The 13616-nt window shown below is 39.7% G+C and overlaps 1 protein-coding gene across 1 annotated transcript in view; it reads right to left on the bottom strand.

The window, feature by feature from the left end:
- The window catches only part of ITSN2 (intersectin 2), a gene marked incomplete at both ends in the record, with an annotated part of 29483 nt that extends 18909 nt beyond the window's left edge, over positions 1–10574 (bottom strand). The window contains 7 exons of the mRNA XM_010151066.1: positions 1818–1881; positions 3183–3325; positions 5029–5125; positions 5402–5599; positions 6831–6994; positions 8764–8827; positions 10482–10574. Coding sequence (XP_010149368.1) covers positions 1818–1881; positions 3183–3325; positions 5029–5125; positions 5402–5599; positions 6831–6994; positions 8764–8827; positions 10482–10574 — 823 coding nt within the window. The remainder of the gene's footprint in view (positions 1–1817; positions 1882–3182; positions 3326–5028; positions 5126–5401; positions 5600–6830; positions 6995–8763; positions 8828–10481) is intronic.
- Between the last annotated feature and the right edge of the window lie 3042 nt (positions 10575–13616).

Here is a 13616-nt window from a genome sequence, read left to right as displayed (position 1 = left end):
GCCATTCTCTGCCAAGCCTGTACTGATCCCGACCCATGTGCAGGACCCTGCACTGGGCCTTGCTGAACCTCATGAAGTTCACAGGGGTCCACTTCTCAAGCTCGTCCAGGTCCCTCTGGATGACATCCCTTCCCTCAGGCATGTCAACGGCACCACACAGCACGGTGCCATCTGCAAACTTGCTGAGGGTGCACTCGATCCCCCTGTCTGTGTCACTCATAAAGATATCAAACAGTACTGGTCCCGGTACAGACCCCTGAGGGACACCACTTGTCACTGATCTCCATCTGGACATCGAGATGTTGACCACTACCCTCTGGATGTGACCATCCAACCAATTTCTCATCCACCGAACAGTTCATCCATCAAATCCATCTCTCTGCCAGTTTCAAGAGAAGGTTGCAGAGAGATACAGGCAAGCAGCATAGAAAGCAGGAACCTTTCTCAAAGAACGATCTATGTAGATAAAATTGCAGGAATCTGTCCTTAGACTGCCCTTAAGTGAAATGCTTAATAAAATAAAGGCAGTTTAAAAAAAACCAAGCCAAAAACAAAAACAGAACACTGAAACCAAAAAGGAAACGACTAAAACAAACAAAAAGCCATTACCCACACTCATACCACAGTGAAAAACAAAAGCAGGAGATCATAGAATCATAGAATGGTTTGGGTTGGAAGGGACCTTAAAGATCATCTAGTTCCAACCCCCCTGCCATGGGCAGGGACACCTTGCACTAGACCAGGTTGCTCAAAGCCACATCCAGCCTGGCCTTGAAGACATCCAGGGAGATGAAATCATCCAGAGATGATGAAACAAGATTTTTATGTTCACAGACCAGCACTATTCACACCTGACAGTAGCATTTTGACAGTAATTACCATGAATATGGTAACCCAGTAGAAATACTGGTAATTCTTTATTTTGGGCAAAACTGAAACTTGGCTGTTAATCCTCTACATGGGTACACAGACCTCCTCACACTGGCTACTGCTACCTTCCTGCTAGGCACCCAGGAGGAAACCAGTCACTATACACCTGCTTTATTTCCCCATACTCCAGAATGGAGGAGCACAGCCCGCCACTACATTTTTACCTTCACAACATGCAAATCAGTTAAACTAATATAAGGAATATTTCAGCTTGCTGCTGCTAGAGACAAACAAATGATTGCCCTGGGATAAAGAGGAAGAGAAAGGGGACTCAGAAAGAGATGTAAAGCACCAAGCTATTGTAAATTCTGCTGAGCCAGTCAATTTTGTGTGTAACACCTGAGTACATCTGAAGGCATGATCCAAACTACCATCCTTAGCACCTAGCAGTGTAAAGACAGATTATTCAAGCTTCAGACAAATGTAACCATTTCCAGCATCACAGTAAGGGCAAGTCTTCACAAACATGTAATATGCAGATATCTTTAGGGGAACTGCAGTAAAACTCTAAAAATCTGAAGGGTTACTCCATTTTTGATCCTTTTCCATCTTTTAAAATTAACAAGCTTGATTTCAGAATCCTACTTTGAAAATGAACAAACCCTCATCTCTGCTAAACCAGTGCATCACTGAATCAGAAACTGAAATTAATATCTGTATTATTATGTGAGTTAAACAAAAAACCACAAACAGTGAAAATGTTAATTATATTATGTCAGGGTGTTTTCTGAGAATATGCTAATGTACAAACCAGTTTACGAAGCAGCTCAGTTTCAGTTTATGATTTTAGATCTATGGTGTCCCTTCATCATTTCTTATTAAATGCAGTACATTTCCTCTCCTAACACCATGAACACACCGAATTCATAATCAGTAACTGAACTTACCAAATAGTAGCCAGCTGAGTCTGTGAAAGGTTTGATTGCAGTAGGGCATTCCTTGCTTGAAATCCTTAGTGAAAGTGTACAAGATTATAATAAAAATAATTTGAACAGATTCACATGTAGCAAAAAAATGGGTCATGAACTGGGGCATGTTTATTTTTAATATTAACCTAATCCATTTTCGTCAGTGGCTGACAGTTGGCATTACTTCCAGGCTTAACAACAGGCATTACAAGCTGAACACAATAAAGTTGTAATTATTCTGTGTATTTTTTTTTTTCTTCTTCACTCAGAGCACCTAACAGAAAAACTGTCATGAAAAATGGATATTTACAGTAATCCCCACAGCTTTACAAAAGCACAGTTGACTGTCTGCCTAAAGATTGAGCTAGCATGCTGGAAAGCTGTCAGCTTTCCTTTGATAGCAAAGAATCATATCTTTCTAGGCAGGCTGATAAACCTTCAGCCCAAAATCAGCTGAACAAGAGAAAAAGCATCAAGTGCCTTTTTTGAAAGAGAAAATGGTCCTCCTTATTTTGCAGGTTAGGAAACTGAGGCAGATGCTTGGTAAGTGCTTAGAAACTTCATCAGCTAGAGACATACACACATCTACTGCTTGGCCAGCGCTCGACTTGCTGCATTACAGCGAGTAATCCAATTTCATAAGAACTTTCATAAAACTATACTCTTGCATTAAGTCTGAGAAGTATTCTGAAACCACCATAATGCTGTGACACAGCACAAATGTCACTGAGAGTCAACAAGGAATGACTCCCTTGATTGGAATTTTTCAAACATAATTTAGTTGCTGCACTACTGCAGTGTCTTCCCCAAACTTCTTTCTTTGAAAAGATAAAGCCCAAACATCTAAGTGATTACTAACACATGTACGTGGAAGCACATAGCACAAAAATGATTGTGAGATGTCCCCCACTGTACAAACTCATAAGAAAGAGTCTCAGCCCAAAGAATGATGCTTGAAAAATGACTGCTGACTTTACGGAGCTAATTTTCCCCTGCCTTGTGGTTCTCAAGCTCTTCTAGTGAGATCCCACCACTGCAACATTTCTCTTCTTCCCCTCGAGTGCTGCTGTAGCTTCCCCAGTCTACCTGGGGAGACTTCTGCCTCCTCAGCCCCTCCAGGTCTAACACAGAGCCCAAGCCAACAAACTGATGGCTACTTCCAGTTCTTGGCTGACTGGAACTAGTAACTCACTCACTCCTGCACAGGTCTGAATGTCAATAATTTCAGCTTTTATTTCATATGGAAGTAAAGTCCCAAACTGGGATTGCATCCCTCAACCTGCAATGTTCCAGAGGCAGAAAACATTGCTGGTTTTCCCCCTCCACATCAAATATCATACTCACCTGATAAATATCCACTCATACTTTTATCAAGACTGTTAAACTTCTGCCTGTATTTTAATCTGGAGGCCTGAGGAACTGCCCAGTCTGAGGATGCAATCTTTGGTGAATTCCCAGCTAGTGAAGCACTAGAGGAAGAATTTGAACTGTAATTAAATTAAAGGAAAAGGGCAAAAGAAGGGGGGCAAAAAGGAGGGGGGAAGGGAAAAAGAGAAAAAGAAAAGGAAAAAGAGAAAAAGAAAAGGAAAAAGAGAAAAAGAGAAAGAAAGATGTCTAAGTTACTTGGCTTAATAAACAAGCGTTATTGGAACAGAAGATCTATGGAATCTTCTGGTAACATGAAACAACTTCCACAAAGTTTTACCTTTGCTAACTTAGTACAAATACTTTCACCACTAATATGGAATTTTACTGTGAAGGTAGGGACACGTGTCTAAAATGAAACTCTTGAATTCAAGATCCTGCTCCCTTGGTATCACAGGCACTTATGCCACCTATTCATCAGTCCACCAGTGCAAAGCAATACTAGAGGAAACCATAGGAAAGCATCTCAACTTCCACAAAGATATTTATGAGGGCTCTGAAGCATTGGGCAGGTGTCTAAGTAACTTTAAGAGGTATGCAAATGAATAACCATGAGCATAAAAATTTATCTGATAAACTCATAACCAAAAGCAGCTTCTAAAGCTGCTGAAGTCACTATATTCCACCTCTACTTCTTCTATTAGCGACAGTAACAGGCTGAATGGAATTTTTCCAACTTGTTCAGCTTCTGCAGAACAGCAACGGTTGGAGTGTTTAGTTATACCCAGAAAACTTCTACCTGCAACTCCCAGCACTTTCACAGAGTCCCATCTTTGAAGATTAGACAAAACCAGATGCAACCAGCCTGCATTGTTTAAAGGAATCCCCTACTCTGACAAGTAAAAAACTATTTGCAGTGTTATCCAAGGCAATAAGGACTGCTGATATAAACAAAGCCTTATAGGCACACGGCTGGATCCTTTGCATGGAATTAGAGGAACATGATGGTGAAAACGCTGTCAACAGCAACACTAAAGAGCTACTCTGCAACACTACAACACCAGTAAAAGAAAGCTTTCCAATTAAAAAAAAATATTATTACAGGCACACACCATGCCTACAATCATCGAATATCTGCTAGCATCAGGTGTCTTTCTGTATGAGTAGCCCAAAGTTAGACATGCATTCTTCCTAGCTGCCTTGTATCAGCAGCAAAGAGGGGCAAGCACTTCTGAGTCACCTGCTGGAAGCGAGCCGGGGCTGAGATGCCCTCTGGATTGTCTTTTGGGAGACTGTTCCCTGGATGCCCAATTGGATAGATAAGCCTAGTCCCCCTCTTTGACCACGGCAGAGGTCTAAAATCAGTGAAACGAAGCAGCTGATGGCAAAGATTCATAGTCTTCTATTATTCATAAAACAAATTCACACATAAATATTTATAACAAATACTATTCTTACATGCCTGCTAATTACACAGTGCCCTCTATAATGAATGAGCACATCAATCCATACACATTGCTTTTAAACCTTAAGTGGTTAACTTAGTAGGTTTTACTTCTATTTACTAATGAGGTACATTCCCTTCTTTTTGGCACTGCTTTCTCTCATTTGAACTCCTCACCGACTTTGGACAGTTTTGTCAGCTTTAGTGAAAATATTATTTATGGTGCATATTAAAACAATCTTCTTTTTGACTAGGTAGGTCACATTAGATAGACTAATTTTAAGTTATAGTAAGTATATTTAAAATACAAAAGCTCCCTAAGTTTTGGAAGGCCTACTACTCAAGTTTAAGATACAAACATTTTAAACTTTACTTTCGTACCTGCTAGATCCTAAATCGATTAGTGACTGTGCCTTCTGTATATTAGTACCACCAAACCCTCCTGCCATGGGACCTAAAGAACCAGTATGAGGCAGTGCTGAAAGAAACAACAAAACCAAAAACTGTAAAGCAACCACACATAAGGTAACGCTTTGTAATAAACACTCAAGGCTTTGATAGAAGTAATAAAAGCTAATCAGTGCCTTGTTGTTAAGATTAACTAGTTAGAAGCGATTTGACAAATGTGAACTTTAAAAATAAATAAATAAATGCATTTTTTCTAAACTTGCATGCAAGTATTAGGATTCCTGTCTGAAATTAGCCATAGAGAAAATAAGATTCACAATTCTGAAAATGACTGGACTGGACTTACTTGAAGAGAAAGGGATGGACAAAGGCTGTAGAAGGCTGGATGTTCCGTTTGGCAACGAGGAGGTACTGACAGAAGGCACCAGGGGAGCAGAGATAACCAAAGGAGGAATGGAAGTCATGGAGGTCAGAGACATGGGAGCTAATGGTGTGATCGCAGACACAGACGTTGGCATGGACAGATTTGGCATACTACCCATTCCTAGAGCAAAATCCAACAAGTCATGATTTAATATTGATGAGGTTCCAGCAAGAAATTGATGCATCGTGTATATTATTTACTTCTCTAAAATTTACACATGACAACCCCTAGAGGAAAGCATACTGAAAAACATGAATTTTAAAAAAAAAAATCTTTACAAGTAATTAAAGAATTAATACAAATTAATTCTCAAGGCAGATTTAGCTAGTATTTCACAAAAGAACAATATCTAGCTTTCTATAACTGCAGCTATAACTACTCCTTCAACAGGCCTTTCCACATCTGGCCCCTGAGAGAGAATTACAACGCAACTCAAAACTTGTGACAATCCGCTGGAGGGAAAAGCTGATACTGTTTCTGAACTGTCTCTTCCAAGCATTGGCCTTAGAAGAATCTGTATGGGTGAAAAGTCCATCCTTAGGGACCCATGTCCAGCAAGTGGTTTCTTTAAAGCAGTTGCCTGAAGTGAAAAAGGGCACTGTGATTACTGGCTGAATCTTGTGGAAGACAACACTGTACAGAGGCTGTGACGGAAGGTTGATAGGAAGTAACGGTGTGCCAGCCACAGCCTGCACTTGTACGCAAGTACACAAGATTCACTGATGGGCAGACACTTTCAATCGTGTGTCTAATTCATATATGCACACGTTAATTTCAGTATAGAAGTATACACTAATTTTGTAATCCAGCTGAAGTCCTTACATACATTTTGTTCTACAAAATAACAACAGGCATGCACTGAATCCAAAACACCATCAGAAAACGAAAAGAGTTAAAATAATTGATTTCATCTCAACATAAAACCAAAACAGACAATCTGATTCATTTGGAAAAAATATTTTTAAAAAGTGTTCTACCAAAACTTTGACCTTTACTAAGCTTAACTTTTAAAACCCCCGAGTATAAATAGGTGAATGAGTAGGAGGAAGACCAAAAAAAGACCTTCAGTACAAAATGACAGCCTGCAAGACAGACACCAAATGTGAATGGCCTTCTTGCCCCTCATGACAAAGTTCAGCAGAAGGTTTTTCTTTAGCATTAAATTCCTTCAAAGGATGAAATCATAAAAAATGTCAAGCAAGTGACTTTGCAAATTTCCTAAATCAGAATATCCTTGAGTTTTACTGATTCACTCAACTGTCACGATCAGTTTAATGCTTGTATCTGGCTACAATTAAGCCTGGGGTTGTTTACCTCTAAACACTATGTAATTAAATGTATTCATAAGTACCAAAGCGAGCTGACATTAGTGGCGAAAATACTGGAGTTTGTTTCATGACAGGAGGGAGAACTGTAGGCAAGTGCTGGCCTTGCAATTTCAGCTTGATGAGTTTCATGGCTATAGAGAATTCCTGTTGATCCATTTTTCCATCTTTGTTCAGGTCTGACAGTGTCCTTAAAAATAAAATAAAATAAAATTCAAAAAGCTCACAATGAAGAAATGTAAATTTATCTTTTTCAGTTAATGAGAAACTTTATCAAAGTTATTTACTGCTTTTGTACAGGAAAACAACAAACTTATTGCAACCATTTGTAGATAATTTATTTTTGACAACATTCAAACCCTCAGAAGTTTGCAGATGGTTATTTTTTCTAGTTTACCAACCTACAGGTATTGAAGGCCAACCTGGACTTGCAAACAGTGTTGCTCTAACTGCATTAAGTACAATTCACTTGGTAGGCTTCTGCAGAGTTCAGTTTTAAAGTTGCTGTATGTTTAATATTGAATACCTGAGAAAGTAGGAGAACACTTAGAAAAGCAGCAGACTCCTGCTCAGTGAATACACTTATTGCTACAGATATGCCTCTGCTATGCTTCTTCCTATGCTACTAGCCAGATTAATTATTTTAAATTAACGTCTGGTATTGTAAGGAATAATGCAAGAATCTGAAATGGGAGGATGCAGAAACCTGCTAAAGGCACTATATACCACTATGAAAACTGCATTAACTCACAAACAGCATGGGTTCTGTATGCCTGGTAGCCACACTGTCTTCCTTGGACACTTTCCCAAATAAACTTAAATACAACAGGAAATATATGCAACAGTGCATACATAAACAGACAATTTCTGGTGAGACAGAAAATGTGAAATCTCATTAATACGTAAACATGTGAGGACCAGGCACAGGAATGTAAATAAAATTAGGAGGGGAAAAAAAAAAACCCAAACCCAAACCCAGAATCAATATTAAGCTACATTTTCCCCTTCATAGCTTCATTCTGCTACTATTCAATAAAAAGCCTCAAGGCCCTACACAAAAATTTCCTTACCACTCTGAAGACAGAACTAACTTTGCATTTAGTTTTCCTAACATTCTTTCACAAGTGAGTTGTTCTTAATTATTATGAGCCTCCATGCCATGCCTTTTAGGATGCGCACCTCTTGATAACAACCAAGCACCCCACAAGGAACACAGTATTGTGGAGAAGAGTGAGGAGTTACAAAGAAGAAAACTTGTTTTAAGCGTGGCTGCCAGCACATACTTGTTTCAAGGAACAGGACTTTTCCCAGTTCCTGTAGTACAGCACTGGTTGGTATCTAACTGTATTGTAACTCACCTTCTACTAACATTTTCTGTGGCTTTACGTTTTATTCCTGTTTTCTACTTTAAGTGTATTTTCCACTCCCAGTTTAGTAGCATATAATTTTTCCCACGCTTCATCTTACTGCCATATTTTAGTGGTTACTAGTATTTCAAACATAATTCAATTTGGTATCTTCAGGAATTCATTAACCCGTTATTTACCTCTTTTTCCGTATTATTTTAAGTGTTATTTTTTACCTTTTTCCACATTATTATTTAAAATATAAAGACAAGCCTTAACAACGACCTTCGTGGCAGTTCAACAGGCACTTCCCTCTATGAAGCCTTGCAATTTATCATCGCTTTCTGTTTCAATCACTTATTATAGTTTAAAAAGGCTGTGTCCAATATGATCCAATTTGAATTAACATAATAAGAAAGATTTTAAAAGATACTTTTTAATTAAGTGTTGGTACACATATGGGCTCAATCTTTCCTCTAAATTCAATAAAATTAAAACAATGATCAGACAACACTGACTGCTGAAAGTCTTTGAGACAACACAACCCAAGATAGCATGTGAATGCTATGCAACTCCTACGTTTAAAAAAGAAGAATAGCAAAGAATACCTTACCATATTTCAGCAAGGATTGAAGATGGTAGACCTGACTGCAAAAAAAAGGTACGTGCTTGATCACCTACAATAAACAAGAAAGACAAACTTTTACACTAGAGACACAGATTGTCAGAAGACCTCAGCACTCTCTTGCGTGCCCAGATCTGCAAAAGGAACCAGCATGCTGGGTGCCAAGCTTTCCAGTTTTGTACCACCCATCTCCTCTTTCTGTTGTGCCACTGACTGTCAGATACCCACATATTCTATAATCCCGAATCTTTGCTCTGAGAAGTGATTTCGAATAGCTATAAAAAGCTTTAACAGGTCACAAAATCAACAGCTGCCAAGAGTTTAACAGATGCAAGATTTAAAACCAGGAAAAATCCTGCCCCAATTACTTTTACAGGAAAGGATAAGCATGCTATTTCTTTCCTCCTCCTTTATCCTACCTAACTTGAGCCAGTACTGCCTCTCCAGAAAAACTGGAAAAACATGATGTTCTAAATAATATTCTCTTCCATTACAGAACATCCACTATTTCAGTTTTTCAAGAAGTGAATGGGAACGGTTGTGTAATTCCATATCAAGTTCCACATCAATTGGTACCAATTGTGCTGCTAAACAACTCTGTGGTTCAACATGGATAGTGGTGTTTATTCTTAGCTATGAGGGAATTACAGATGCTTACAGGTTACTTTTTCAGCTCTTTCTTCCCTCAGATTCAGAACCTTTCGTTTCAAGCACTTGCCAAATAAATAATGAAGCCTGCAGACAAAGGCGCAGATAAGAGCCCAGATGTGGCCTCAAGGTAGACCCCTGGACTGCATACTTTCAACTGGTGGTAAAGTAAACACCAGCCTCCCAGAGCTGTTTGGCCAAAGCAGGAGTTACGCATCACTTAGCCATGTTCCAGACAACTTCCCACTCTCCCCCTCAGTCCTTTTCAGACCAAAAAGAGGAAAAGCAGGGGCAGTGGAGTCACCAGCTAGGGTATTAGCAGATAGTTAGGCAGGTAGGAGCGATCAGGGTTGGTGTTTAGTGCCCACCCATCCAGAAACAACAGGACATTCTTAAATTAAGTCATCTTTGACAGTGAAATCAAGCCTTTTCTTGATGGCACAAGCAGATTCTTAAATCTAAAAATTGCAAATTCTGAGGTGCACAGCAAAATGAGCCAATTGTTTCAGAGAATGCAACTGGAACTGACAGCAGGCCATTGCAAAATGCCATCAGCCTATGCAGAACTCACTGAAGGCCCAAGGGTTAATAGACTTCAAGCAGTCATTAACAAGGACAAGCTGTCAGCATCTCTCTCCCTGCCTCCTCCCCCAGAACAAAGATATCTAACAGCACAGTATTCTCTAACACTGTTCAGACAGAGGAGAGCCACTTCTGGCATCTCTGGCATCACTTGCCACAATAGCTACTCTAAGTGCTCCTTGGCAGTCTCCCATATAGCCTGATACTCTTCGGTTTTTTTGAAACGAGACAGAACAACAGCAAATTGCTTCTGCTGGCTGCAGGAGCCGTGGGATTAATAGAACATTCCTGTGCCAGACTTCTAGAAATTCAGTAATAAATTGTGGCTGTTCACCCAAAGAGTATGGTTATTAGTCACACAACAAAGGGCTAGAAATGGGATGTCGGGGGGGTGCAGCGTGTGGTGTGTTTAATTGTTTTGCAAAGACAGTATGTGTACACAGAAGTTATTGTGTCATGCAGAACCTCAGACCAACCTGTAATGTAGCCTCCTCTGGGTTTAAGGCTATCAAACTGCTTGTCATGCTTGGCCCGCTCTTCAGAGGTGATGGCCCATATGTTTGGACCTCCTAACAAAAAACAAACCAGAAGAGAGGGAAGACTTTTAAAAATAATGCACGTCACTCGTAAAATAAAAGTTTGGCTTCTCCAGAAGCAAAGTTAGATCTAGACACACCCAGCTCCTACCAGTTTGGCAAGGAGGTTACGAAACACAAACCTGCTTCCCAGATGTGCAAGTGCTAGCTGAGGCAACTCAGCTTTACACTCCGCTTTCAAACAAGCTCTGTCCTTCTTCAAAGCTGGTGCAAAGCCGTTTCCCGTGGCTGCTGCTTGTGTGCAGCCCGGGCAGGATGCACGTTGCTCACTGTACCCTGTGTGAACCAAATACTCCTCTAGTTCACCAGCAAACGACTTAGATTCAATGTCACTTAAAGGTTCCCAGGCAGAGGGCTAACAGCCTCCAGCTGACAGACTCATGCTTCGTCTTGCCAACACTCTGAAATCGAAACTGGGACAGGTAACAAAGAGATGCTGGGTTTATCTAACAAGGACTAACATTCTGGGTTGTTCCATCTGTTTTTAAACAATGTATAATTTAAACTTACATTTTCCAATGCTTAAAAAAGAAAAAAAATAAAGGTATAAAATATTACAGCCTCAAAGTAACAAAGAGAAATTGCAGGGAATAGTCATGTTTACAGAGCTGTGCTGACATACCAGGCAGAACCAGAGTGACTTCCAGAAACACTCCAACCTACTGTATAAAAGTCAGGGTGTGTGTCCTTTGCAGGAAAAGCAGTTTGCCAGAAATAACTGGGTTTGGTTTTTAAGTAGGAGGAAGTTTTAGTCGGGAAGCTCTTGACAAAAATGTAATTTTTCAAATCAATGAATGGAAGAATTAGCAGAAATTCCAGCTGCAAAACCTTTTAATGCCATTTTGGACATTATTACTTAAAAAAAAACAAAAACAAAAACACAACCAAAAAACTTTAAAATACATTCTACTCAGCATTACCAAAGAACTGTTAATCTGTTCTCCAAGTATTTGTACTGCTCACTAAAAGAGAGTCAAGGGAATAAATAATCCTTCTAATAAGATATTAACAAGTTCCTTTACAAACCACAGCACTTCGAAAGAAAGTTACTATGAAATGCTTCTTCTTTTCCTACATGAACCTGATTTTAAAGCTTTGAACCTACAAAATTTCAGAAGCTTTCTCCCAGTGGCAAAAATCAGAGCGGCACTCATATTTTTTGAATTTTAGTTTTAATATACAAATGGTAAGTGCATAATGTGGGTGATGCTTATAGAAATTATCTTGACAAGATGAAGTGCTCCTGAATGTCAGCAGCATCTTCAGAAAACTTGACCAGTTTTTTCATATGTGGAAAATAAAATATCAGCAACATTACATTTTCATTATATGAAATACCATGTTTTGATCATCTTTTGAAGCAGGTAGCTGCAACACTCGTCAGATTTTCATAAACAATGACAGATGGATTAAGACCACCACAATATATTCATGTGGTCGGTGGCTGCAGAAAGTTAACAACACAGTAAAAATACCCTGACTGGAGTTATCGGCATCACAGTTGTTTCTCTAAAGAATCCAATTTACGTTGTAAGGGAACTTCTCTTTAAATAGGTATGGAAATGCACGATTTCCTATTTATATGTCACAAAGTAAACAAGAAGATGGCAATCAGTCTTGAAACTCTTCTAATGTATTTCAGCAAAACGTCCCTTAGAATAAAACACAGTAAATTATGTTTCCTCACCAAGTATGAAATTCAAAGTTCTACATGGCATTGGAACATGTTCAAACTTTCCAGTTGAACCAATCACCACACTCACACCTGTAGCTATATGACGATTAACTTCTCATTCAATTAACGTTAACATCTCACTCCAGAAGCGTTTCAATATCCGCATTCACCCTTCATTCACGCATCCCAACCATCTCGCTGGGCTCTGTACACTCAATTTTGTGCACTTTTGCTCACAGGGCGGCGATGGCTCTCCTCAGACACGCAGGGGAGCTGAGCACAGGACAGCTGCCATCGCCCTAAAACCTCAGGGCCATCACAGAGCTCTCTCAAGGCAGAGCATGTGCGGTGCATGACTGCTCATCGCACTCCACCTCCAGCTTTGCTGACTCCTGCGACTCTGCACTTCACACTACTGAGCCTAACCTAGGCCAAAAAACCCCAAAACTTAGCAGCAAAGCCATAACAAAAAGCCTTCAGATGCACACTCCACTGTTAAAATGAGGCCATTAGCATAGTTTATTCATTCCCAAATTAAACACACAGAAGCATTTCTTCAGCAACCATCTCCTCGTCAGGCTTCTTGCAAGTATAATAATAAAAAAATATCTTTGACAGTAACCAACATTATTACAGAAAAAATGCTTCGAGCACAGGCCTAGCGAGCCAGTGCAAGCAGCTACTGTCACAGCAAAGTGATAAGTATGAACACACCTGGTCTCTAAATCACATCGTACTAATATTTCAGAAAACTGAGTATCTCTGAGGATTTTCAGATTTTCCCTGTCCCTGAGGGCAGAGACTGACATCTTTTTTCTGGTGACTAACACCATATACACACTGGTCTACTGAGATTTTTATATGTATGAAACAAAATAATGTAATAGACCTTAAACCCAAAAACAGACCTCCCCCCACATAATATGACTGTTTTGCTTACAACTATATAAAAAAAGTACATACTGCACAAATACAAACACATTCAATTCAGACATTTTTAGCTATGTCTCTCAAGACCTATCTCAGGAAGAAGTTCTTCCTGGAGAGGGTGGTGAAGCACTGGCACAGGTTGCCCAGAGAAGCTGTGGATGCCCCATCCCTGGAAGTGTTCAAGGCCAGGCTGGATGAGGCTTGGAGCAACCTGGTCTAGTGGAAGGTGTCCCTGCCCATGGCAGGGGGGTTGGAACTAGATGGTCTTTAAGGTCCCTTCCAACCCAAATCATTCTGTGATTCTATGATTCAATAATAACTTGAAATTTAAGTTGTTTAAAAGGAGATATCAGAGCACCTTTTAATTTAGAAGGTTGAATGAAAACATGGATCGAGAGCAGCCCTGAGGA

This window comes from Eurypyga helias, unplaced genomic scaffold (genome assembly GCF_000690775.1).
Source record: "Eurypyga helias isolate BGI_N326 unplaced genomic scaffold, ASM69077v1 scaffold16014, whole genome shotgun sequence".
Classification (NCBI taxonomy): domain Eukaryota; kingdom Metazoa; phylum Chordata; class Aves; order Eurypygiformes; family Eurypygidae; genus Eurypyga; species Eurypyga helias.
This window is presented reverse-complemented; position numbering and strand designations above follow the sequence as displayed.